This window comes from Chiloscyllium punctatum, chromosome 24 (genome assembly GCF_047496795.1).
Source record: "Chiloscyllium punctatum isolate Juve2018m chromosome 24, sChiPun1.3, whole genome shotgun sequence".
NCBI classification, from domain to species: Eukaryota; Metazoa; Chordata; class Chondrichthyes; order Orectolobiformes; family Hemiscylliidae; genus Chiloscyllium; species Chiloscyllium punctatum.
The window spans coordinates 76364940-76389541 of NC_092762.1; the positions used below are offsets into that span (position 1 = coordinate 76364940).

At 41.4% G+C, this 24602-nt stretch overlaps 1 protein-coding gene across 2 annotated transcripts in view; it reads right to left on the reverse strand.

The window, feature by feature from the left end:
• Window positions 1-15995: 15995 nt before the first annotated feature.
• Window positions 15996-24602, reverse strand: part of LOC140494709 (guanine nucleotide-binding protein subunit alpha-11-like) — a 31424-nt gene continuing 22817 nt past the window's right edge. Inside the window, exons 4-7 of one of the 2 annotated variants that reach the window (XM_072594221.1) lie at window positions 21079-21207; window positions 19655-19784; window positions 17458-17611; window positions 16012-16285 (exon numbers count right to left, since the gene is read on the reverse strand). In XM_072594221.1, the coding sequence (XP_072450322.1) occupies window positions 16098-16285; window positions 17458-17611; window positions 19655-19784; window positions 21079-21207 (601 nt within the window). In that variant the 3' untranslated portion in view covers window positions 16012-16097. Of the gene's footprint in view, window positions 16286-17457; window positions 17612-19654; window positions 19785-21078; window positions 21208-24602 lie in introns of both variants that reach the window. The other variant, XM_072594222.1, reaches the window with a different exon arrangement.

Below are 24602 nucleotides of genomic sequence, written 5' to 3' on the forward strand. Positions count from 1 at the left end.
TGTTCAGCAACGCTCCCTAAAACCTTACCATTAAGTGTATAACTCATGCTCTGATAGCTCATGCTTCCAAGTAAATCTGTTGGATTATAACCTGGTGTTGTATGATTTTTAACTTTGTCCATCCCAGTACAACACCGGTACCTCCAAGTCAGTTGCAGAAAGATTGTTTCTGGCATTTCCAACATTTTGCATTAATGAGAGACTGGAAGATACAAAACCTGTGGAATTGGTCCCTTTGGTTTGCAAAAAGTTATTTGTTGCCTGGATGGTGATATTTTGTGTCAGACTTTTCTGCCTTCTCCTTGAAAATTCCAATTCCTCTTTCCAAGTTATCCCCCTTGGTACAACATTGCAATGTAAATCTTCTTTCTCCTTCACTTGAATAGCATTGCTATTAACATCATTGTGAATACTCTGATTTCCTCAATCAACAATTTTTCTTCTCTGAAGGTTTAATCTGCCTTTAGGCCTGGATGGTATTGAAGGTCCTAGAGTTCTTTTACTTGCTGACACAATGTGAGTCTTATTAATCTCATTGTTGTTATCCAAAGGCAATATTAACTGTCTCTGTGAATCATGGGATGTAGGTTCTGAGAATCTTGCTGTACCTGCATTGAATAATAATAAGAATTATATTGGGAATCATCTCTCTTTATCATCAGGTTTGAGTGGACCTCAATGCAGGTCCTGTCTGTTGTTTCACAATGCAAACATCAGCCTTCATTTTATCATGGGTTTCCAGTCTCATTCATGGAAGCCTGAATTTATGATTGACACTATTTGGATAATGGCACAAACCCAATGAACAAAAGGGGATTAGAAAATCTAGGCCGTTTGGATAACAAGAATGTAGAGCAGGTTTCTCCAAGTTAAATAGCTGCAGTATAATCTGAACTTTACAGAGGTAGGAGAACTTGATATAGTCAGTATCCAAAACATGTATTTCTAGGTGCCTCAGTGGCCCCTAAAGCACTCCTAAACATGAAAACATTTTGGGAAACTTGAGTGATATGTTTTTTTACTTCTATGTTTAAATGTAAGTGCTACATGAGGTGATACTGCCATCTCTTGGTTGCACTTTCGTTCTGATAAAGATATTTTAAAAAATGAAAGCAACTTCCCGGTGAACTAAACTTGTCACATGTAAATAGTGTAGCCAAATCTACTTGGAGTCAGTTGTGAAAGTTTGATCACATGATATTAAAATGCCATATGACATCTGATTGCATGCTGTTTGTTCATGTGACCTTTGCAAATACTACTGACTCTTCCACTCAACAGTGGAAATCGTTTTTCACTCAACCTTTGGATCCTTTCCCTACTTTCATTCACCATTTTACTACTACACTTTCCGTGGCACCTCGCCCACTCCCTATGCTTGACATTCCAGACTCTGCGGAGAATGGTAGTCCCCATGTCTATTCCATTCTGCAGTCACCCTATTTTACCCCACTCAAATCCCAATCCCTTTACATCCAATCTGTCTCCTGCCAGACACTAATCCATGCTGAATCCATTCCCTGGTTTCCCTCTCTCCCTGACCCTTTTACTCCAACCCATAACATCTATTCCCCAGGATCACTTGCCTGTGAACACTTTACATCCAGCGACAACTGTGGGACACAGGGAGAGAATGGGGCAAGAGATCTAGTTTACACTGATAGGGAAGAGCAGGTGTGACAGGGAGGAGATTTTCCCTCCTTAACTTTAACTTCCTTCAGCTGCCCCGGAACTCTGCACATCTCCTAATTCCAGCCTCTTTCACGTTTTCATTTTTAATTCATGCATCGTTGGCGGCTGTCTTCATATATATGCCTAAACACCACCTACTATCTTTCAGTCCCTCTTCCTTCAAGATATCCCAAAACTATACCTCTTTTACTGTGCTCTGGTCACTTGTATTATATGGCTGTGTCATATTCATCTGCAGTATTTTATTCCCCTTTAGGGACAGGTAGAGACTGTTGTAGATAGAGGGGGGTTGCCATGCATTCCTGATGAAGGGCTTTTGCTTGAAACGTTGATTTTCCTGCCCCTCGGTTACTGCCTGACCTGCTGTGCTTTTCCAGCACCCCACACTCAATTCTAATCTCCAGCATCCGCAGTCCTCACTTTCACCTGCCATGCAATAGTTCAAAAGTCAGTAGTTGTTGTATGAAACATCCAAAATTAAAGTCAACCAGATTTGGCAACACATTGTAGACGAACATTTTTTTCAGGAAGTACTGGCAATTTGGAAAGCAAAGGAACAAAAATTGGAAATGTAAATTCCCATTTCACATGTTATGATTGTTGATGTTCTTGTTGGTAAGACATGGGTTTTCCCTGATGTACAGACTCCTGTCTGCTTCTAGATAAGTATTAATTGCTGAGGAAGTCATGGATGCATGCAGGCTTATACAAAGCAAAGCTCAATTACGCTAACATCATTATAGGCTCTGTAGCTAACTCAATGGATTTAAGATACAGGTCAGCTCTGACTTACGTGAGTGACAGAAAAAGCTTAATGGGGCTCATGGACTCTTCCTGTTCCTATTTTCATTGACTTAGATAAATTCCTACATCTGCGAAATGTTAAATATCTTGTACACAATTCATCCACATGTCACACTTTCCTGGTAATATGGCAGATTCTGAGAAAGACTTGACACTTCTCTTTTCCTCAATCATGAAAGGATCACTTAGCCCACTGCAAGCCAAACTGCTGTGATCAAATTGTTCAGCATCCTCAGAACAAACAAGGGCCTGAGGTACTCCCCATAGTTGTGAGGTTGTTTACTGCCAATCTTTCAAAGGGGAAGCTGTCCTACAATCTATAAATTCCACTGGGTTCAATGGTGCTCATTATCAGAGGAAACCATTCCAATGTAGCTGCCAAGATTGCAGGTTCATCATTTTGAGCTGGGCATGTTTTATCATGGCTGACAATTGAACCCAAGTAATTTTTTTTAAAAAATCACTCATGGGATATGGGCACTACTGGCTGGACGAGCATTTATTGCCCTCCCTAATCACTCATAGGAGGAAGTGGTGAGCTGCCTTCTTGAATCACTGCTGTCCTTTTGGTGTAGGTAGACCACAATGCCCTTCGGGACAGCGCTCTAGGATTTTGACCCAAAAGGAACAATGATACATTTCCAAGTCAGGATGGTGAATGGAGGTGAAGGTGTTCCCATGTATTTGCTTCCCTCATCCTTCTAGATGGAAGTAGTTGTGGATTTGAATTACACAATACCAAACCTAAAATAACCTACTCCCTTGTTAATTCCAACATACTGCTCCAAGAAACAATCTCTAATACATTCAATGAACTCCCCCCTTGAGTCTACCTTTGTCAATTTAATTAATCCAGTTTACATGTATATAATAATCACCCTTGATTATTGCTGTACCTTTCCTATAAGCCTGCAGGATTTCCTGGTTTATACTGTGCCCCACTGAGGGGTTACTACTTGGGGACCGATAGATTACTCCTCCCAGGGACTTCCCGAAAAAGGGCTCATGCCCGAAACATCGATTCTCCTGTTCCTTGGATGCTGCCTGACCTGCTGTGCTTTTCCAGCAACACATTTTCAGCTCTATTCAATTCCAAAACCTGGTCTTCCTGCAACCATGTGTCTGTAATTGCTAGCAAATCATACCCATTTGTCAATATTTGAGCTGTTAATCTATAAATATTACTTTAAATGCTTTGTGCATTCAAATACATATCATTTAAGTTTGTTCCATTGTCAAATACCCCTACACTCGTAGATTTCCTTGGTGTGATATAATGTTCACATACCTGTTGCTTCCTTTTATTTTCTGGTAACTATTAGCCTTATTATTAACCTGTACTGCTGCCTTCTCCTTTAATTTTGATTTTCTCATTTTTGATGCAACTGAACCTTGTCCCACACTATTTAATATAGAGCCTTAGCTTGCCCTTTCAGGAATTTTGTATACTCTAACATGGAAGCCAGTAATAATAGTTTCAAATACCTCTTCAAATTTGACCAATGTTTCATTGGTCAACAATAACATCATCCGTTACACTCCCAGTGGTGTATGGAAGTGTATTTACTTGTCCAGCTTCCGTCTTATTATCCAGCTTATAGCTATTGTATATCTCAAGAGCTGTCTTCTCCCAGATGTTAATTTTATGCTCTATTTGGCCCTTTGCTCAAATGAAATCTCCCTGACAATACTATTTCTAATTCCATAGATTCATAATGGGATTAGGAATTTCACCTTTCTTGGAAGATTTTCATTCTGTGGTGGTAGTGATTCTCCCATGCTTTGCTGCTGTTCTGGAATGTTTTCCAACACTCCCCTGATGTAATGGCTTCACAGTTGCAGTGAAGATTTTCCACAGAGCCTCGCCGTTACTCCTGCATTCTCCCAAATAATATCATTATGCCAGAATATGCACTTGTTTAAATTGTATAATACAGATCTGCTTTAATTGGTTTGGATAATGATTTCCATCTCCTTCTGCTTCAGTGTTTCTCATACTTATTTCCAAGTATCCACATGCTGCAATCATGTCTAATTGTAATTTCAAAAGGTGACTGCTCTTTCAGCCTAAAGCACTGAACCTTTTAAGCTTTTCCCTTTGTTCAAGGGAATTTTCCTTTTAACACTCATGATCCTCAATATCAGGTTTGCCTGCTGGCTCAGTTTGGACTTCGGGTCAGTTGTACAAGCCATCTGATGCTGCCCGGCCGTCTCTGTGGGTCTACTAAATTTCTTCTATTCCTGCCTGGCTTCTGTCAGTTCTGTGGTGCTTTCTGTGTCATTCTCAGATGAACTCTTCTGTTGCCATTAAGGTTTTTGGGGTTCACTGCCACCAGCAATCAGCAGGATCTGTTTCTCTTGAAGTTCTTCTTGGTCACAAATGTTGTTTCCTCTCTGGCCCTAAGTTCCCATTTCTCTTATTTGGTATGATTCAGAAATGGTACTCAATGCTGTTTACTGTGTCATTAATAGGAACCTTTTGTATACCTTCATCTTTCAGTTGGTCGTCTGATGATAACTGGAAGTTTAATTTCTTGTGCATGCCCTCTCGACTGGTACTTTATCGCCATGATTGTAGGGTACACAGTTGGAGTGCTCTCATTTGGATGAGGTGTTAAACAAAAGCCCTGACTACCTGACCCAGATGGTTCTCTGCAGTATTCTGCTCAACATACATCCCTAACCCTAAACTACGACAGATTGACTGACCATTCATATCGCTATCTCTGTGGAAACTTGCTGTTCGCCAACTGGGTTTTGTGTTTGCCTTCAAAACAGCAAGGGGTGCAGCTTAAGTAATTAATTGAGTGAGGTATCCCCTGAAATGGTGCAAGGCTCTGTGTGATTGTAGGTTAGAGTCATAGCATTATTGAGATATACAGCACAGAAACAGACCCATTCCTTACTATTCACTTGTCAAACATGATCACATCCTTGAAATTCAATTGGATTCTAGTGTCATGACAACTAGACGGCCTTAATATCACGGGCTATTTTCTGGTGTTTGTGATGTTATCTGATGCATGTCTTGGAGAAGGTGGCGTTGAAGTCAAGGTGGGATGTTATTGAGATACTCAGATTCTTGGGAAGATGTGAACTCACCTGAACCAACCAAGAACTGCAAAGAGCTGAATGTGGCTTTAATCATGAGCAAAGTAAAGCACTGAATTTACAACAATGTAGAATGACCTCAAGCTATATTTAAAATCTACCATTTATCAATCCACCATGGCCAAGTTTAGAACAAGCTAGTTGGTATGCCTTTGAACAGATATTTTATCTGAAGAGAAATTATTCTTTAAATGACTACAAATTTTGTTTTGGGTTGTAAATTCTACAGTCAACAGGTCATGAAGAATACAGATCAAAAAAGCAGAACAAAAGTGCAATAATTTAGCTGTGGTCAGGAATTCCACCTGACACATGTAATTTCCTCTGATCTGCAAGTGTGCCTCCATATCCTAAATATTTCTTCCACTCAATGATTCGTGACTACTTGAGCAAAAGCGCATATAATTTGTCTAAGCCAAGTTTCAACAATAATTTATTGTTTTATATCATTCGTTATGTGAAAAAGGATGTCTGAGACATTTCCAGATCAATAGGAAAAGTGCTATGGAGAGGAAAGGAGGCTTGGTCAGAACATGCTCCAAGGTGATAGTGGGCAAAATGGGTTCTTTTAGGGGAGAAATGTGGAAACATTGGGAAATAGTCACTGAAGAAAAAGTTAATGATAATAGGTAGAGATAACTGGGAAGAAGTTAGCATCAAGGCAAGTGATTTTTGCATGTAGGGATGAAAAGCTGGAGAAACCATTATTGAGTTAAGTTATAGCTATGTCTGATAAGGTTCTTTTAAGTTGGAAGAAAAAAGTGATCTTTTGAGATGGGGGATGCAAGTGGAGCTTGGTGAGGATGGGTCTAAAATGTGAGCAAAGATGCAACCTGCAAAGTTTTACAATGTAGCAATGTGTGGTGAGTAAGGCCAGCAAAGAGTCCATTGCAGAAGCCTATCCTTTAACATAGTGAAGGTGCAGACAAGGTTTCATCAGAAAAATCACCAAACTGCAGATGTTGGAAGTGAGAAACAAAAATTGCTGGATAATCTCAGCAGGTCTGACAGCATCTATGGAGCAAAAGCAGAGTGAACATTTTTGGTCCAATGACCCTTCTTTCAGAACTGATTGTAGTGAGGAAAAGGTTGACGTTTTTTATGCTGCAGATGGGTTGGGGGGAAAGGGAGGAGTAAGCAATAAGTTGAAATGAACTACAGAGAGAGAGAGAGAAAAACAGTTGGGCAGACAAAGCAATGGGTAACGATCAGCTGATGAGTAGCTGCTAATGGGGATCATTAATGACTGGCAATGGGTTGTTTGTGGTAGCATCCTATGTGATGACAAAGCCTGGTGTGTGGGGGTTAGGGTAAGGATGTAGGCAAATGTGCTCAGGTCCTTAAATTGTTGGGAGCCCAGAATAAGAGGAAGAACAGAAAAGGTGGTAAAAGAGGGGGAGGTGTGGCATTATTAGTCAAGGACAGTATTACGGTGCAAAAAGGACATTTGAGGACTCGTCTACTGAGGTAGTATGGGCTGAGGTTAGAAACCGGAAAGGAGAGGTGACCCTGTTGGGAGTTTTCTATAGGTGTCTGAATAGTTCTAGATATGTAGAGGAAAGGATAGCACGATAATTCTGGAAAAGAGCGAGAGTAACAAGGTAGTGGTCATGGGGTTTTTAACTTTCCAAATATTAACTGGAAATACTATAGTTCAAGTACTTTAGATGGGAGAGTTTTTGTCCAATGTGTGCAGGAGATTCTCCTGACACAGTATGTAGACAGGCCAACAATGGGGCGAGGCCACATTGGATTTGGTACTGGGTAATGAAACTGGCCAGGTGTTAGACTTGGAGTTAGGTGAGCACTCTGATAGTGACCACAATTCAGCTATGTTTACTTTAGCAATGAAAAGGGATAGGTATGTACTGCAAGAGTTATAAACGGGGGAAAGGCAATTATGATGCAATTAGGCAAGATTTAGGATGCATATGATGGGGAAAGAAACTGCCCAGGGATGGGCACAATTGAAATGTGAAGCTTATTCAAGGAACAGCTACTGCGTGTCCTTGATAAGCGTGTACTTGTCAGGCAGGGAGATAGTGGTCAAGCGAGGGAGCATGGTTTACTAAAGAAGTTGAATCTCTTGTCAAGAGGAAGAAAGGCGGTTTATGTTAGGATGAGACAAGAAGGCTCAGGCGCTTGAGTGTTACAAGCTAGCCAATAAAGACCTAAAGAGAGAACTAAAAAGAGCCAGGAGGGGACATGAGAAGTCATTGGCAGATAGGATCAAGGAAAACCCTAAAGCTTTCTTTCTGTATATCAGGAATAAAAGAATGACGAGAGTAAGATTAGGGCCAATCAGGGATAGTAATGGGAAGTTGCGCATAGAGTCTGAGGAGATGGGAGAAGCGCTAAATGAATATTTTTTGTCAGTATTCACATGAGAAAAAGACAATGTTGTCGAGGAGAATACGGAGATGCTAGACTAGATGGGATTGAGGTTCACAAGGAGAAGGTGTTAGCAATTCTAGAAAGTGTAAAAATAGCTAAGTCCCCTGGGCCTGATGGGACTTATCCTTGGATTCTCTGCGAAGCCAGGGAGGAGATTGCAGAGCCTTTGGCTTTGATCCTTATGTTATCATTGTCTACAGGAAGAGTACCAGAAGACTGGAATATAGCAAATATTGTCCCCTTGTTCAAGAAGGGGAGTAGAGACAACCCTGGTAATTATAGACCAGTGAGTCTTACTTCGGTTGTGGGTAAAGTGTTGAAAAGGTTATAAGGGAGAGGATTTATAATCTATAAAAGAATAACTTGATTAGATATAGTCAACACGGTTTTGTGAAGGTCATGCCTCTCAAACCTTATTGAGTTCTTTGAGAAGGTTACCAAACAGATGGATGAGGGTAAACCAGTTGATGTGATGTATATGGATTTCAGTAAAGCGTTTGATATGGTTCCCCATGGTAGGCTATTGCACAAAATACGAAGGAATGGGATTGAGGGTGAGTTAGTGGTTTGGATCAGAAACTAGCTAGCTGAAAGAAGACAGAGGGTGGTGGTTGATGGGAAATGTTCATCCTGGAGTTCGGTTACTTGTGGTGTACCACAAGGATCTGTTCTGGGTCCACTGCTGTTTGTCATTTTTATCAATGACCTGGATCAGGGTGTAGAAGGATGACAATAAATTTGCGGATGACACTAAGGTCAGTGGAGTTGTGGATAGTGCCGAAGGATGTTGCAGGTTACAGAGTGACATAGATAAGCTGCAGAACTGGGTTGAGAGGTGGTAAATGGAGTTTAATGCAGAAAAGTGTGAGGTGATTCACTTTGGAAGGTGCAACAGGAATAGTGTGTACTGGGCTAATGTTAAAATTCTTGGCATTGCAGATGAGCAGAGAGATCTTTGTGCCCATTATATAGCCCCCTGAAAGTTGCCACCCAGGTTGATAGGGTTCTTAAGAAGGCATACGACAATGCTAGCTTTTATTGGTAGAGGGATTGAGTTTCGGAACCATGAGGTCATATTGTAGCTGTACAAAACTCTGATGTGGCCACACTTAGAGTATTGCGTTCTGGTCACCACATTATAGGTAGGATATGGAAGCGTTGGAAAGGGACCAGAGTGATTTGCTAGGATGTTACCTGATATGGAGGGAAGGTATTATGAAGAAAGGCTGAGGGACTTGAGGCTGTTTTTGGTCGAGAAGAAGGCGGCTGAGAGGTGTCTTAATTGAGACATAAGATAATCAGAGTTTGATAGGATGAACGGTAAGAGCCGTTTTCTTCAGATGGTAGTGGCTAGCATGAGGGGACATAACTTTAATGATAGATATAGGACAGAAGTGAGAGGTAGTTTCTTTACTCAGAATAGAGTGAGTGTGGAACACACAGCCTGCAAAGGTAGTAGACTTGCCAACTTCAAGGGCATTTATGTGGTCATTGGATAGACATATGGATGAAAATGGATTGGGTAGGACAGATGGGCTTCAGATTAGTTCTACAGGTTGGCACAACATTAAGGGCTGAAGGGCCTGTACTGCGCTGTAATGTTCTTTGTTCCATGTAGAAGGCTATGGAGTTCTCAAGCAGAAAATGAGGTGCCTTTCTTTCAGCTTATGCTGAGCTTTGTTGGAGCATTGCAGCAAGCCCAAGAGAGAGATGTTGGCTAAGGAACATGGTGGTGTGTTGAAGTGGCAGACAACTGGAAGCTCTGGGTCATTTCTGTAGACAGCACAGAGGTATTCTGCAAAGCCATCTCCCTGTCTGCATTTTGTCACCCCAAAGTTGAACAATATAGTGAATAGCGAAGGCAGTAGACTAATTGAATGAACTCTGCGTAGAATGTTGCTTCACATGGAAGGTATGGCTGGGACCTCTGATACTGAGGAGGGAGGAAGCAAACTGGCCAATGTTACACCTACTGCAATTGCAGGGACAGTTGCCATGAGGATATGGGGACATGTTGGGAATGGAGGGGGAGTGGACCAAGGTGTCTGAGAGGGCATGGTCCCTGTGGAAGGCTAACAAGGAGGGGAGGGGCTTTGTGTCTGGTGGTGGCAGAAATGGCAGCTAATGATCCTCTGGATGTGAATGCTGATGGGATGGTATGTGAGGACAAGGTGAGGGAGGGGGGGGGGGGCGTCATATCTTTGTTGTGGGAAGAAAGAGAGGGTTGAAGGCCAAAATGCAGGAGATGCGTCAGACATGGCTGAGGACTCTATCAACTATGGTGAGTGGGGAGTCCTTGGTTGAGGAAGAAGGTGGACATTTCGGAGGTCATCTTGTAGAAGTTGGCATCATCAGAACAGATGCGACAAAGATGGAGGAACTGGGAAAATGGAATAGTCTTTACAGGAAGGAGGATGTATTGTGCAGGTAACTGTGGGAGTCAGTGGGTTTGTAAGGGACATTGGTGGCCAACTTATCCCCAGAAATGGAAACAGATGTCAAGGAAGGGGAGGGTAGAGTCAGAGATGGACCAGGTGAGAGCAAGGTGGAAATTGGAAGTAAAATAGATAAACCTTTCCATTCCAGATGATACAGGGAGGTAGCACCGATGTTGTAATTGATGTACTGGAGAAAGAATTGTGGATGGGGGCCAGAGGAAGGTTTCATCTGCACCACAAAGAAACAGACATAACCAGACATTCCCATGGCCACCTCTTTGACCCAAGAAAGTGGGAGGAGTGGAACGAGCAGTCATTCAATGTGAGGATGGGTTTGGCCAGATGAAGGAGGGTGGTCGTGGATGGGTTCGCTTCAGGTCTTTTCTCCCGGATAATGCAGAGATCCCTGACACTATTCTGATAAGGGATAGATGTGTAAATGGATTGCACGTCCATGGTAAAGAGGCGGCGGCTGGAGCCTGCAAACAGGAAATTCTGAAACTGATGTAAAGCATCAGAAGAATCGTAGCAGAAGTTTTAATCAATATAGGGGAGGGTACAGCAGCTACATGGGTGAAAGAAAATTGGTAGAACTGGAAGAATAGAGATGCAAATGAACTCTCAGTTAAGGAATATCCTGAAGTTCTCCATGTACCTATGTTATAGCCTGGGAAGTTGATGAAGTCAGGACTGGGTTGTGTTTTAGAGGGCTTTAGAGGATGGCTTTGGTTTTGGTCAGATTTCACAGCAGGTAGTTTTGTTTCACCCAGTTTTTAATGTCAAGCATCTCTGGCTTCAATCAGAAATCAAAATTGAACACAACTGCTGAATTACACCAGAATATTACACAGCAATGCTTCATATTGGACAGAGAAAATGCTCGCAGATGTTACAAAGACACTGTGTCCAAAATGAATACTCTGCTTTTTGATCCTAAAGAACAAAATGTTGAAGTATACTTTGGCTTCCATGATTGCAAAATAAAGTTTCCTGATGAACGGCTTATGCCTGAAACGTTGATTTTTCTTCTCCTTGGATGTTGCCTGACCCACTGCGCTTTTCAAGCACCACACTCTCAACTCTGATCTCCAGCATCTGCAATCCCCATTTTCTCCTGCCAAAGTACAGTTCTTGTTTGAAATTATTCTAGGATTCACGCTTCAAGGAGGCTGATTGGTATTTTAACTAACATTATGAAGCTACATTAATCATTGATATTCCTCTTTCAGGTAAGTGCAGTTGACTGGATTTCCCAAACCAATTCTCATTTAATGTGAAACCTAGTGGACAAATAAGGTTCTGAGATGCAGAATATTACCGACAGAAAATAAAATAGGTAATAAATAAATCAAGGTAATACTCCAGGAGTTCCTCAGTGTTGTCCTCAGCTCAACCATCTTCAGCTACTTCATCAATGACCTCCCCTCCATCATATGGTCAGGAGTGGGAATGGACACTGATGCACAGTGTTCAGTTCTGACTGCTCAGAAACTGAAACAGTCCATGGCCATATGCAGCAGAATCAGGACAATATTCAGGCTAGAGCTGTTAAGTGGTAGGTAACATTTATGGCACAAAGTGCCAGGCAATGACCATCCCCAAAAAGTGAGAATCTAACTTTCTCCTTTCAAGGTTTAATGACATTAATATTGCTGTAGCCCCACAATCAATATCCTGGGGGTTACCATTGAACAGAAAGTGAACTGGATTAGCCATGTAAATATATTGGCTTCAAGAACAAGCCAGAAGATAAAAATTCTGCAGTGAGTAACTAACCTCCTTGCAAATCCACCATCTGCAAGGCACACATCAGGAGAGTGATGGAATATTTTGCACTTTCCTGGATGGGTGCAGCTCCAACAGCATTCAGGAAGCTTGACTCCATCCAGGACAAAGCAACCTGCTTGTTTGGTTTCCCATCCACCACCTTTGATAGTCAGTTCCTCCTTCTCCAACACCAAGTGGCAGCACCTACAAGATGCACTGTAACAAATTACCAAGCCTCCTTCAATAGCTCCTTCCAAACTAATGACTTCTATCAACTAGAAGAACGAGGGCTGCATATATGTGGGAACACAACCAGTTGCAAGTTCCTCTCTAAACCATTCACCATCCTGACTTAGAAATGTATCATCGTTCTTTCAGAGTCACTGGCTGAAAATCTCAACCTTCTTTCCTAACCACTGTGGTGGCACAGTGATTAGCACTGCTGCCTCACAGCGCCAGAGACCTGGGTTCAATTCCTGCCTCTGGCGACTCTGTGTGGGGTTTGCACATTTTCTCCATGTCTGCGTGGGTTTCCTCCGGGTGCTCCGATTTCCTCCCACAATCCAAAAATGTGCAGGTTTGGTGAATTGGCCATGATAAATTGCCCGTAGTGTTAGGTGAAGCGGTAAGTGTGGAAGAATGGGTCTGGGTGGGTTGCGTTTCAGTGGGTCGGTGTGGACTTGTTGGGCTGAAGGACCTGTTTCCACACTAAGTAATCTAATCTGTTTCCAAGGATTGCAACAGTTCAAGAGTGTCTCACCTCCAGGGCGACTAGAAATGGGAAATTAAATGCTGGCTTTGCCAGCAATATCTAAACCCCATGAACTAGTAAAAAGGGGCGAAATGTCTGATCAGTCCAAACTTGGGTTTTAAAAGCCTGAAAATTGCAAAACGAAGGAACTAAGAAGGGAAATGAGTTAAAATAATTTATAAAATATTTGTCAATTACCAGAGCTTGATTTTCAAGAATGCATGTTCTTGGAACTACAGCGCTATTAATCTAACTTATTTCAATTAATGGCTAACAAACGAGAGAATTTTCAGAAGAGAGTTTCTAAGTTGCACAGAAATGCACTTTAATCTGTGAAACAGTGAGCAATATATATACATAGGAACTCAAATTTCACTATTACTTACATTTAATCATATCTAGAGTACAGATTATTTCTTATTTCTTACAGAAATAGGATATGGGTACAGTTGTACTCAGGCAGCTTAAAATTCCACTGTTGATGGTACAGATCCAGTTAAGGGAGCTGTCCCCACAACAAGGCTTTTCTGGTCAGCCACCAAATGGCTACTTCCAAATCCCAGTTTACGCTGAGTCTGTGTCACTATAAATACTTTATCTGTTGCACTGAAACTTTCACAATCTGTTATAGAAAATTAAAGGTTCAAGGACTTACCAGTTAGTTTTTTTTTTCACATCCTAACATGGAGGAATGATCCAATGCGTGATCCATGCTGGAAAAAGGGACCAGCATCTCTATTTTTCACTATCATTATAGACAAAATCATTTTATGTTAAATTCCTTTATCTTATTTATCTATCAGTTGTGAATAGCAATAATTTGCATTTATACGTTACCACCTTTAGTAAAGTTAGGTCAAAAACAGAAATTGCTGGAGAAACTCAGTAGGCCTGGCATCATCTGTAAGGGCAAAAGCAAAATTAACATCTTGGCACAGTCACCCTTTTTTTAGGGTTCCTATTGTCCACAGATGCTGCTCTGCCTGCTGAGTTTCTCTAACAATTTCTTTTTTCTTTCAGATTTCCAGAATCTGTCGTTCTTTTAGTTTAGTGGAATTAGGTCTGTTTTATTATCAATTTGAACATTTTCTCAGCTCACTACAATCAAACAGGACCATCAAAATGTTGGTGAGTAGAACTTTTTCAACCATGCCTCAAACTGACTTTGAAGTTTGACTCTGATATCATAACCATGGAATTGTCAATGCCCCTGTATTAAGGCAATCAAAACTGTTACTATTCCTTCCTTGCTCAACTCCCCGCTGAGAGTACAACTACGTGGATAACCAAATAACAATGAGATCAGGCTGGTTTGTGATGTCAAATAGCCTGCAAACACTGATTGTCAAGGTTTGACAAATCAGCACTCTGGGCTAGGCAGATCAAGGGCAGATGGGAACCAGAGCTCAAGAACCTCCTAAGGTAGTCAACTCAGCCACATTAGGGAGATTTAAACAATCCTTAGATATGCACATGGATGACTTTGGGATAGTGTAGGGGGACGAGCTGAGAATAGTTCACAGGTCGGCGCAACATTGAGGACTGAAGAGCCTGTTCTGCGCTGTATTGTTCTTTGTTCTATGAAGAAATCAACACTTCGAGGAGTAGGGGGCAAGGGTAAAAATTGATGCCAAAGTAAGATCTGCGTTATTTTGTATTATGTTCTACAGTCTCAAACTGGAGTGTGTGCTGTCACTCTGAGTCAGTAGTAGGGAGAACAAGGCCAGCTGGAGATTTCTGACTGCCCGTGAGAGACTTCCCTGGTCTAGAATTAGTGCTGACAGATTTGTTTTATTAATTCATGGGATGTGGGCATTACTAGCCAGGCCAGGATTATTGCCCATCCTAATTTGCCCAGGGGGGCAGTTGAGAGTCAACCACATTTTGAAACCACTGACTGTATAACAGCTTAACACTGTATTCACTTCATTCCCATTAAAATGATGTTGCCCGTCACTTTTGTTCTCCCCAGGAATTAAACGTTAGTTTCCAGGAGACTGCAGCAGGCAACATGAGATGAAGATCATGGGTTTGCTAAAAATAATAATGTTTGTTTGCTTGTTTTCTTTGAAAACTTTTATTATTTCTAAAACATTGGAGGCTTGAGGCATTATAGCTGTATGCATTAGATTCTTAATCAGGTAACCGATTGCCAGTTGGTGTGGAATAGGCAATTATACAATGAGCTGAAGCGGGTGGCGCAGTGGTTAGAACTGTTGCCTCACGACACCAGGGACCTGGTTTTGATTTCAGCCTCTGGCAACTATGCATATGGAGTTTGCATAGGTGCTCCAGTTTCCTCCCACAGTCCAAACATGTGCAGGTTAGGTGGATTGGCCACGCTAAATTGCCCATAGAGTCCAGGATGCTCAAGTTAGGTGGATTACCCTTGGAAAATACAGGCTAATAGGGTAAGGGTTTGGTCTAGATGGGATGCTCTTCAGAGGGGCAGAGTGGACTTGATGGGCCAAATGGCCTGTTTCCACACTGTAGGGATTCTATGATTTTTATGATAGATGTCCAAGCAGAGTTGGCAACTCCAGGATAAACACCAAGCTCTGTGTTCTTGAGCAAGAGGGGTGAATTGTGTCACTGGGGATGAGCTACACATCATCTCAGGCCTGAAGGAAGATAGCATCAGTTCAGTACTCATTGGGGTGACTTGCAAAGAGTGAGTGACATTCTTTCCTCCTGGCACATGATCCTGAATGTGCTGGGATCATGGTCTCCTTCGCCATTACCGCCAGTTTACCTCTGATCTTGAGATCACTCAATACAAACATCCATTCCTGAGTATAGTAATTAACCTGGCTTTTAAAGACAAATTATAGATTGTCAAAATCATTGAACAAACCCTTGAAAAATTCATGAAGATATGTTACAGTTTCTTCATCATTTGACCATCCTTCTCCAGTTAATCTTCACTTTAAAGTTTGTTGATCTGTGTGAAGATTAACAGTAATATGATCACAAAAATAGTTCCAGAAATATTTCATTTTGGGAAGTGCTTTTCAAATCTACAGTGCAACAGCTGAAGAAACAAGTCATTGATAGGAGTGTTGACATGACTTCTAAGGATTTTTGTGTTCTCAGCCAAGGTGTATTGGGAAAGTTAAAGTCACCCCTTTTATCTTGTCTTTCTATAATAAATCCAGGTCTTGTAAGATTCCAAACAAGACAACGTCCCTAACATCCAAGTACACTTTGCGGATGTTATCGGTGTCTGTGGCACAGGTGAAGTGTGAGAAGATTCTTCTCCCCTCTTCAACTTGGCGTAGATACATTTTCTCGATAAAGTCCATGGCGGCTTCAGCATTCCGTTTAGGTCCTAGAGACAAAGAAAGAGAGATTTGCACTTGTCGGGCCTTTGCATTGGTCACCAGACATCTCAATATATCTTAAAGCCAAGGAAGTGTAGTCAGTGTTGTAATGTAGGAAACATGGCATCTAATCCTCCCAAATCCCCGCAAACAGCAACCAGATAACTTTTTTTTGTGTGGAATTTTCATAGAGATGAAACTTGGTCAGCACACCAGGAATAAACCCCCAGCTTTACTTTGAGATAATGACTTCAGGACATCCAACCAAACAAGCAGACAGGGCCTCAGTTTAGTAACTCATGGAAAAACCCCAGGAAGACTGATCTTCCATCTTACATAGTGCATGGTCATGAAGAACTGATATTGTAAAGAGACATCATTTTATCACCGTGGGTGCATGTGTCATTCATGTACATAATGCCCCTTAAGCCTGGAACAGCACATTTACAAATCACATAGGGGAAGGCCTGTGAATATGTAGCACTTCAAGAAAGCGGGTCACTCCCACTTTCTCAAGGACTATTAGGAATGGGCAATAAATACTAGCATTTCCTGTGAGACCTCATCCTGTGATGGAATCAAGAGGAAATAAGTGCAAATAGGACCAGAATAATTGTGAAAACTGGGTGGCATTGACATGTTAGACCAAAGAGCCTGTTTCCATGCCGTAAACCTCTGACTCTAAGCACTCTGGATTCCTGACTTGTTGATGTTTTGTTCTCCAGAAACTGGTGCAGAAAGAAACATATTCAATTCACTTAGATTGTTCATGTCTGCTTGCACATGAAGGCAATATTGTAAAACAAAACCAGCATTTGCAATCCTGAACCAAGGAAATTAAACTACCCCAAACTTTCATTGGCTTTACTTATAGCATTCAGAAAATGAGGCAAGTAATTTAAAATTTTACAATTTAAGGTATTGTGACACACTGAGGTGCGTTCGAGGCATTTTTAAAAAATCTGTATTCAGCTGTAGTTTACCTGACCCAGGAGTGTTTGATGCTGACATTGTGTTCCCGAAACAAAGATGTTCCATTCCCAGAATTAATGTCATTTACCTTCACATCAATGAGCACATATTTAGTCTTATTTTAGTAAAAGAGAAGTAATTGAACAGTGGGGACTCTTACAATGAAAGTGAGAAGGAGAAAAGCCAAAGAACAATGTTTTCTGCTTACCATCAAATTCATGAAAGTAGTCCACTAAATGCGACTTTCTAATCTTCTCTTCCAAAATATCCTTTTTATTCAAGAACAGGATGATGGATGAATTGACTAAATAGTTGGATTTCAGAATAAAGTGAAAAAGACCCAGGCTCTCCCACATTCGATTCTGGGACAACAGCAAAAATATAACAGCACTTAATTTTCAAGAATCTTTTCAAATTTAATTTTTTTTAAATCTTGTGCTTTGCTTTATCCTATCAAGATGTAAATATATTGCATTGAATTAGGATTTAATGTGAGGATGCCAGTGTCCATATTATATTATAATTTGCTTCTATAATCGGCTGTAACATTTTTTAAATGCTATAAGCAGAATGTATTATAAATTCCTCAGAATGGAGATCAACCTTGTGACCCTGTCCTGTTAAAGTTATATCCTCCAGCCATTTGAGGAGTTGCTCATTTCATTTACTTTTCATATTGTCTCTTTATACCTCCCCCATTTTGCTCATTCCCAACTAATATTCAGCAGTATCTGTCATTATTTGTGGGACACTGAACCCTGTTTTCCTATGGAGCATGATGAGGAATCAGTATCCAAGTTGGGACTGAACCATGCACTAAAAATCCAGCCAAATTGTGTTAGCTCAGCTAACCAATTCTCTATTTTGCCTTCTGTAGTTGAAACACATTTCGGCTCTGTCTATGCGTGTGTGGAATGAGCTGACAGATGAAGTGGTGCAGGCTGTTACAATTGCAACATTTAAAAGACATCTGGATGGATATATGAATCAGAAGGATTTGGAGGGATATGGGCTGAATGTTGGGACTAGATTGGGTGGGATATCTGGTTGGCGTGGATGAGTTGGACTGAAGGGTCTGTTTCCATGCTGTACATGTCTATGACTCAGTAGCAAAAAGTAATAGACACATTTTCTGTCAAGTCAATTCTTTGAAAAGCTTGTTGACGTATGAATAGTACTTCGTGAACATACGTATAAACTTGGTGCAGAAGTGGGCCATGTGTCTGTTCACTGCCATTCAATACAATTGTGACTGATCCGATTGGAAAAAAAGAGAGCTCCTCTGACAGGCTCAATATTGCACTAGAGCATCAGCTTTGATTTCTTTGTGCTCAAGCCCTAGCGGGACTTGAACCCAGAACCTTGTGATGCAGGGATAAATGTGACTGCCAACTGAGACATAGCTGACACAATCACTTGCAAACCAAATTTAGAGATAAGGAAACAAAAAAACAGAAATTGCTGGAAAAGCCCAGCAGGTCTGGCAGCATTTGTGGAGAGAAGTCAGAGTTAATGTTTCGGGTCGAGTGACCCTTCCTCAGAACTAGGTTTTGACCTTCTTGAGAGAGTGCAATGCTGCGTGATCAACAGTGAAGAGGAGGATAGGGATTAAATCAAAAGAGTTGTGGGGGGAATAAAACACTCCACTCCCTGTGGTGCCCATCTTTCCCTGAAAATCTCAAGGGTGTTGGTAGACACCTAGGCTCCAATCCCCTGTTAATATTCCACTCTGGGCATTGCCAGGATTTGAACCGAGGTCCCCACTTGGGTGTCTCGATTATGAATCAAGTGATGATTCCACTAGACCACTTCCTTCCCATCCCTGTTAATTTTGGTCAGCCAGGGATTGCTGATGGGCCCAGGTTAATAACCCCAATTAAGGACCTCAGTCAACAAGGTCCACCTGGTTCCAATCATACCTTGCTAAACTCTAGCATCAAGAATCTGACTCATTTTCATTTGTATACAATCATTCTCGACAGGTCAGGATCAAGGCTAAAGTCAAAGGTGGGAATATTTGCTTCTAGCTGACTTAGAGACAGGTGTGTAAAGATTTTAGGATAGACTGATCAAAATGGTTGTGTCCCCGAACACATTAGTTTCCTATTATAGCTTCACTACAATGGAAATGTGTAGTTTATTCAAGTGGGAACATACAAAATCCAGCAGAGCCTCAGTTGTGAAGCTAGTAGGTTTGAGGTACTGAACCTGCATTTGAATTTGAAACAAGAGATGGTGATGAGTTCAGTTTTTTGTTACACTTTAGCCGCCCATTTGACATTGCCTCAGCTAGCTGGGATTTTATCTGACATGTACATTTTAAAGTATTGACTAACCAATCCAAACCATGTTAATTTCTAATAGTTCAACAGTGTCCGATGTCATCAGTTTCTCATCAGCCTTACCTCATTCTCACTCTCTTCTAGGACTTGATCGTATTCACTGAGAGAGGCCAGGAATATAATCGATATGACATTCTCAAAGCAGTGAATCCATTTCCTCCTCTCAGACTTCTGTCCTCCAACATCCACTAATCTAAGAATTAAGAAGGTCAATATTTCAATCAGTAACAATTGGCCATGGTGGAAACACATGTAAATTACTGCTCTCTTTAAAGCAGAACCACACTTAAATGAATTTAAATGTAAATCCAGAGAATTCTCAGTTGACTGTCAAATGTTATTCAATAGATAGGTGAACATGAAAACTAAGGTTTGCACCAGTTTTCAATGCTCCTTAAATTCCACTGAGCAGCGCCAGTCAGATTTCCCACACCTTATTTAATACTCTTCAATAAATCCAATACAGCTGGTTTTATGCCTGTAATCTGAGTCTTTAATGGAACAGTCCTGGAGCAGTCAGAAAGCACCGGTCAGGAAATAAGACCTGCAGCAAACAGACACCAAAATTGCTGGAGGAACTCAACAAGTTTAGCAGCAGCTGTGGAAAGAGAATAGTATTATCATATTGAGTCCAGTGACCCACAGCCGCCTTCAGAACTGTTCCTGTTTGTTTCAATCTGCAGCATTTTGTTTTGCTTTTCTTAGATCTGCAGCCCTGACTTTCCATCCTGCAAAGCTAATGAACTGACAGGCATGAGTTTTGGTCCTACCACCTTGGTTTTATTAATCCTTGCTGTTCCAGCACTAATTGAAAGCATATGTGTTTCAATTATTGCAATGTATTTCTGCTCTGAGATAACCAGATAGCTGACACTTTTAACATGAGCAGAAATGATCAATTCCACATTTTGCCCAAAAACTATTTTCTATTCACGTTAACAATAGCCAACAGGATTTGTCAGCTGCCTCAAGCAATGTTTCTCACAATACCCTGGTTGAATTATTTCAGTCCAGTTCTGTTATGCTTTTTGTTGCCAATGAAACAATTAAAGTATAAATGACACAGAAACTGTGATTGCACAGGTGACAGTGCAGAGGAGGTTTACCAGAATGTTGCCTCAGCTGAAAAGTTTTGGTTATGTAAAGATATTGGACAGACTTGGAGCAGTTATCCTTACAGGAGATTGAGAAAGGACATTGTTGCGATGTATACAATTATGATGGGCATAGACAAGATAGGAAGACAAAATAAAAACTGAAAGAACTGTAGATGCTGTAAATTAGAAACAAAAATAGAAATTGCTCGAAAAGCTCAGCTGGTCTGGCAGCATCTGTGGACAGAAATCAGAGTTACTGTTTTGGGTCAAGTGACCCTTCCTCAGAACAGTTCTGAGTTTTTTTTTGTTATTCTTAGAACTTGTTTAACTCAAGTTATTCAACTTTTACTTTTAATAACTTCTTTATTCCACAAAATGATTTCTACCTACCTTAAAGTTACTGTATGCATGTTAAATGAATACTCATTGATGCCTGTTGTTGGTACTCGAACCCTCAAGACATCTTGATCTGTTGGGATGTAATCACTGGCTGCAATACGATCAATGTCTGTCAGGTAACTGCAATAGAAATGAACAGATCCCTGTGAGTTAGAGCTTGGGTAGAATTTAGAAGATTTATCAGCAGCTCAGTGTCCTCAATCTTATAGCATTGATGCAGATTCAGGTGGGCTCGTTGTTCAAGGAAAGAAATCATTGGAAAGTTACATCATTAAGAGCGCTACTGTGTGTCATATGATGACAGTCATGTGACCTTCCTACATTTCGCAGTGTCAGATTAGCTCCTATTTCAGTCAGTTTATAGAGGAGATGAGGATAGCCGTTCCAAGGAGAACTTTCATTAAAAATTCAAGGTGGAACTTATTAAAATGCAGTTCAACTGTAGGAATCTTTCTTTGCAAATGGATCATTCCACGTGTGTAAAAGTTGGTTAGTTATGTTGTAGATGTAAAAAACTATAGTTGCACTTGGAGTTTGTGATCAGTCTGGTTGCCTTATTATAGGAAGGAGGTGGAAGCTTTGGAAAGGGTGCCGAAGAGGTTTATTTGAGTGTATTTGCTATAAGGAGAAACTGAAGACTGTAGATGCTGGAAATCAGAGTCAAGAGTGTGTTGCTGGAAAAGCACAGCAGGTCAGGCAGCATCAGAGGAGCAGGAGAATTGACATTTCGGGCATAAGCCTTTCCTCAGGATTCCTGAAACGTCGATTTTCCTGCTCCTCGGATGCTTCCTGACCTGCTGTGCTTTTCCAGCACCACACTCTACTCTGTATTTGCTATAAGGAGAGGTTGGAGGACAAACTTAGATTGTTTTCGCTAGAGTGTTGGAGGCTGTGGGGCAAGCTAATAGAAATAAATAAAATTATGAGGAGCATGGTTTGGGTGGATAGCTGAAGCCTGTTTTGCAGGGTGGGAATGTTAAATACTGGGGAGTCCATAGGATTAAAGTAAAAGGAGAACTTTTAAAGGAGATGTGCAAGACAAGATTTTACGCAGAGGGTGGTAAGTGCCTGCAACTTGCTGCCAGGGGAGGTAGTAGGAGGAGATATAATAGACATGTTTAAGAGACATTTAGACAGCCACATGAACAGGCAGGGAATACCCCCGAGGCTCCCAGCCTCATTCCTGATGGAGGGCTTTTGCCTGAAACGTCGATTTTCCTGCTTCTCGGATGCTGCCTGACCTGCTGTGCTTTTCTGGCACTACACTCTTGATTCTAATCTCCAGCATTTGCTGTCCTCAGTTTCACATGGAGGAATATAGACCATGTGCAAGCAGATAGATTAGTTTAGAATGGTGTCATGGTCGGCACAGACATGATGGGCCAAAGGGTCTATTCATGTGCTGTATTGTTCTATGCTTACGTCTGTTATGTCTCTAAACCAAATTAAAAATCACACGGCACCAGGTTACAGTCCAATAGGTTGACTTGGAGTACAAGCTTTCAGAGCATCAGGTAGGTACCTGACAAAGGAGCAGCGCTCCGAAAGCTAGTGCTTCCAAACAAACCCATTGGTCTATAACCTGGTGTTGTGTGATTTGTAACTTGGTCCACCCCAGTCCAACACTGGCACCTCCACATCATGTCTAACCCAAGGCTGTTGGAAACATAAGAAACAAAAAAAAAGTCACTGGGCCTGAAACACTAACTCTGATTTCTCTCTACCAATGCTGCCAGACCTGCTGGGATTTTTCAGCAACTTCTGTTTTTGTGTCTGATTCCAAGTATCCACAGATTCTTGATTTTTTTTTCTGAAATCTGACAGTAGGCTGTTCACTTCCAGTTTTACCAGAGGCAGCTTGGATGGATGGGAATACCGGAACAGAGGTGAGGCCATTACTTAAATAGTTCGGTAAGATAGCATGGCTTTCCAGCAGACATTCTAAGCTAATCCCATCTGCCTGCACATGGTCCATATTCCTCTGTTCCCAGCTTGTTCAAGTGTCTGTCTATATGCTTCCTAAAAGTTGCTATTGTATCCGTTTCTACCACCTCCCCTGGCAACATATTCTAGGTACCTTCTGTGTACAAGGTAAGTTTTTTACATCTCCTTTAAACTTTCCACCTGTCACCTTAAACCTATGCCCCCAGTATTTTACACTTTCACCCTGGGGAAAAAGACTCTTGAGTATCCACACAATCCATGCTTTTCATAAATTTATATACTTCTCTCTGGTCATGCCTCAGCCTCTGACACCTCAAACAAAGATGATGCATATTTGTCCAACCTCTCCTTATAGCTAATAGACTCCATCCAGGCAATATCTTGAAAAGCTTCTTTTGCACCCTCTCCAAATTCTCCACATCCCTCCTATAGTGTGATGACTGGGGCTGCACACAATACTCCATGTGGCCTAAAGTTTCATACAGCTGCAACATAACTTGCCAACATTTATACTCAATAACTCAATTAACTGGCCACTGGCTGGTAAGCCAATGAAAAACACATCAACTCGATGTATGTGCACCCCACAAGTCCACGTCCCTGAATTTCTATTCCACCATGAACTTTTCCCCTGCTCTCTACCTACAGCCTCAGCCCCTCCAAGCCTCCCTATAAATATCAGGGTCACAGGTCAATTTCTAAATGGGTGTCAGTGACTGCTCCACCTGCCCTGATGACTAATCATGCATCATGCTGTTTGCAGGTAGTTTGCTGAGATGGGCAGCGACAACTTTACTGTGTGGGGACCAGCTTTACATAGCACCAAAGGGGAAATACAAAAAGTATGCAAAGCAGCAGCAGGGAATCCACCTTCAGGAAGTGTCGAAATCCTAAAACTCTGAAAGGAATGAACAAAATAACAATGGCACTACCGCCTCCAGCTTGGCGTGACAGCGGTTTATAATCCCTTTCGGAGAGCACTGCCAACGGCTGCCTCCCAACTTGTCACACCCAGCATTCAGGACACTGATGTAACAGTGTTGATTGACAGGAAATTTCTACAGGGCTTCTAACCATCTCATTTTTTGTATTTGAGTGAGGCCACTACCTTTTTCCTGTGGGAGTGCTGACTGCCTAAATTGTGGCTCGGATTAGCATTGGAAGATGCAAAATACAAATGTCAAACTATCTGTGATTCTCCTTTCCTGTAAGAGCGAGGTGAAAATCCAACCTTTTCTTTCGATTACGGAATTCAGGGAAGCCTATTTCACACAGGGGCTGTTGCTGATGTACACGGATATGGTGGTTCAGATTTAAAACGCTGGACAAAAAAATAACAGGGGGAATGTGGAAAAGAATTGTGTTTATGCAACAAGGGGTATAATGAGCTGGAACTAGCGAACCGTGACAGCAGTGGAAAAATAAAGGGAACAAAGAATGGTAAAGCACAACAACAGGCTCTTAGGCCAACCAATTTGTGCCAACACATGACATCTTACTAAACTAAAAACCTATCACCTCTACAGCAGTCCATATCTGTCTATTCCCTACCTATTCATCGTCTGCCAAGA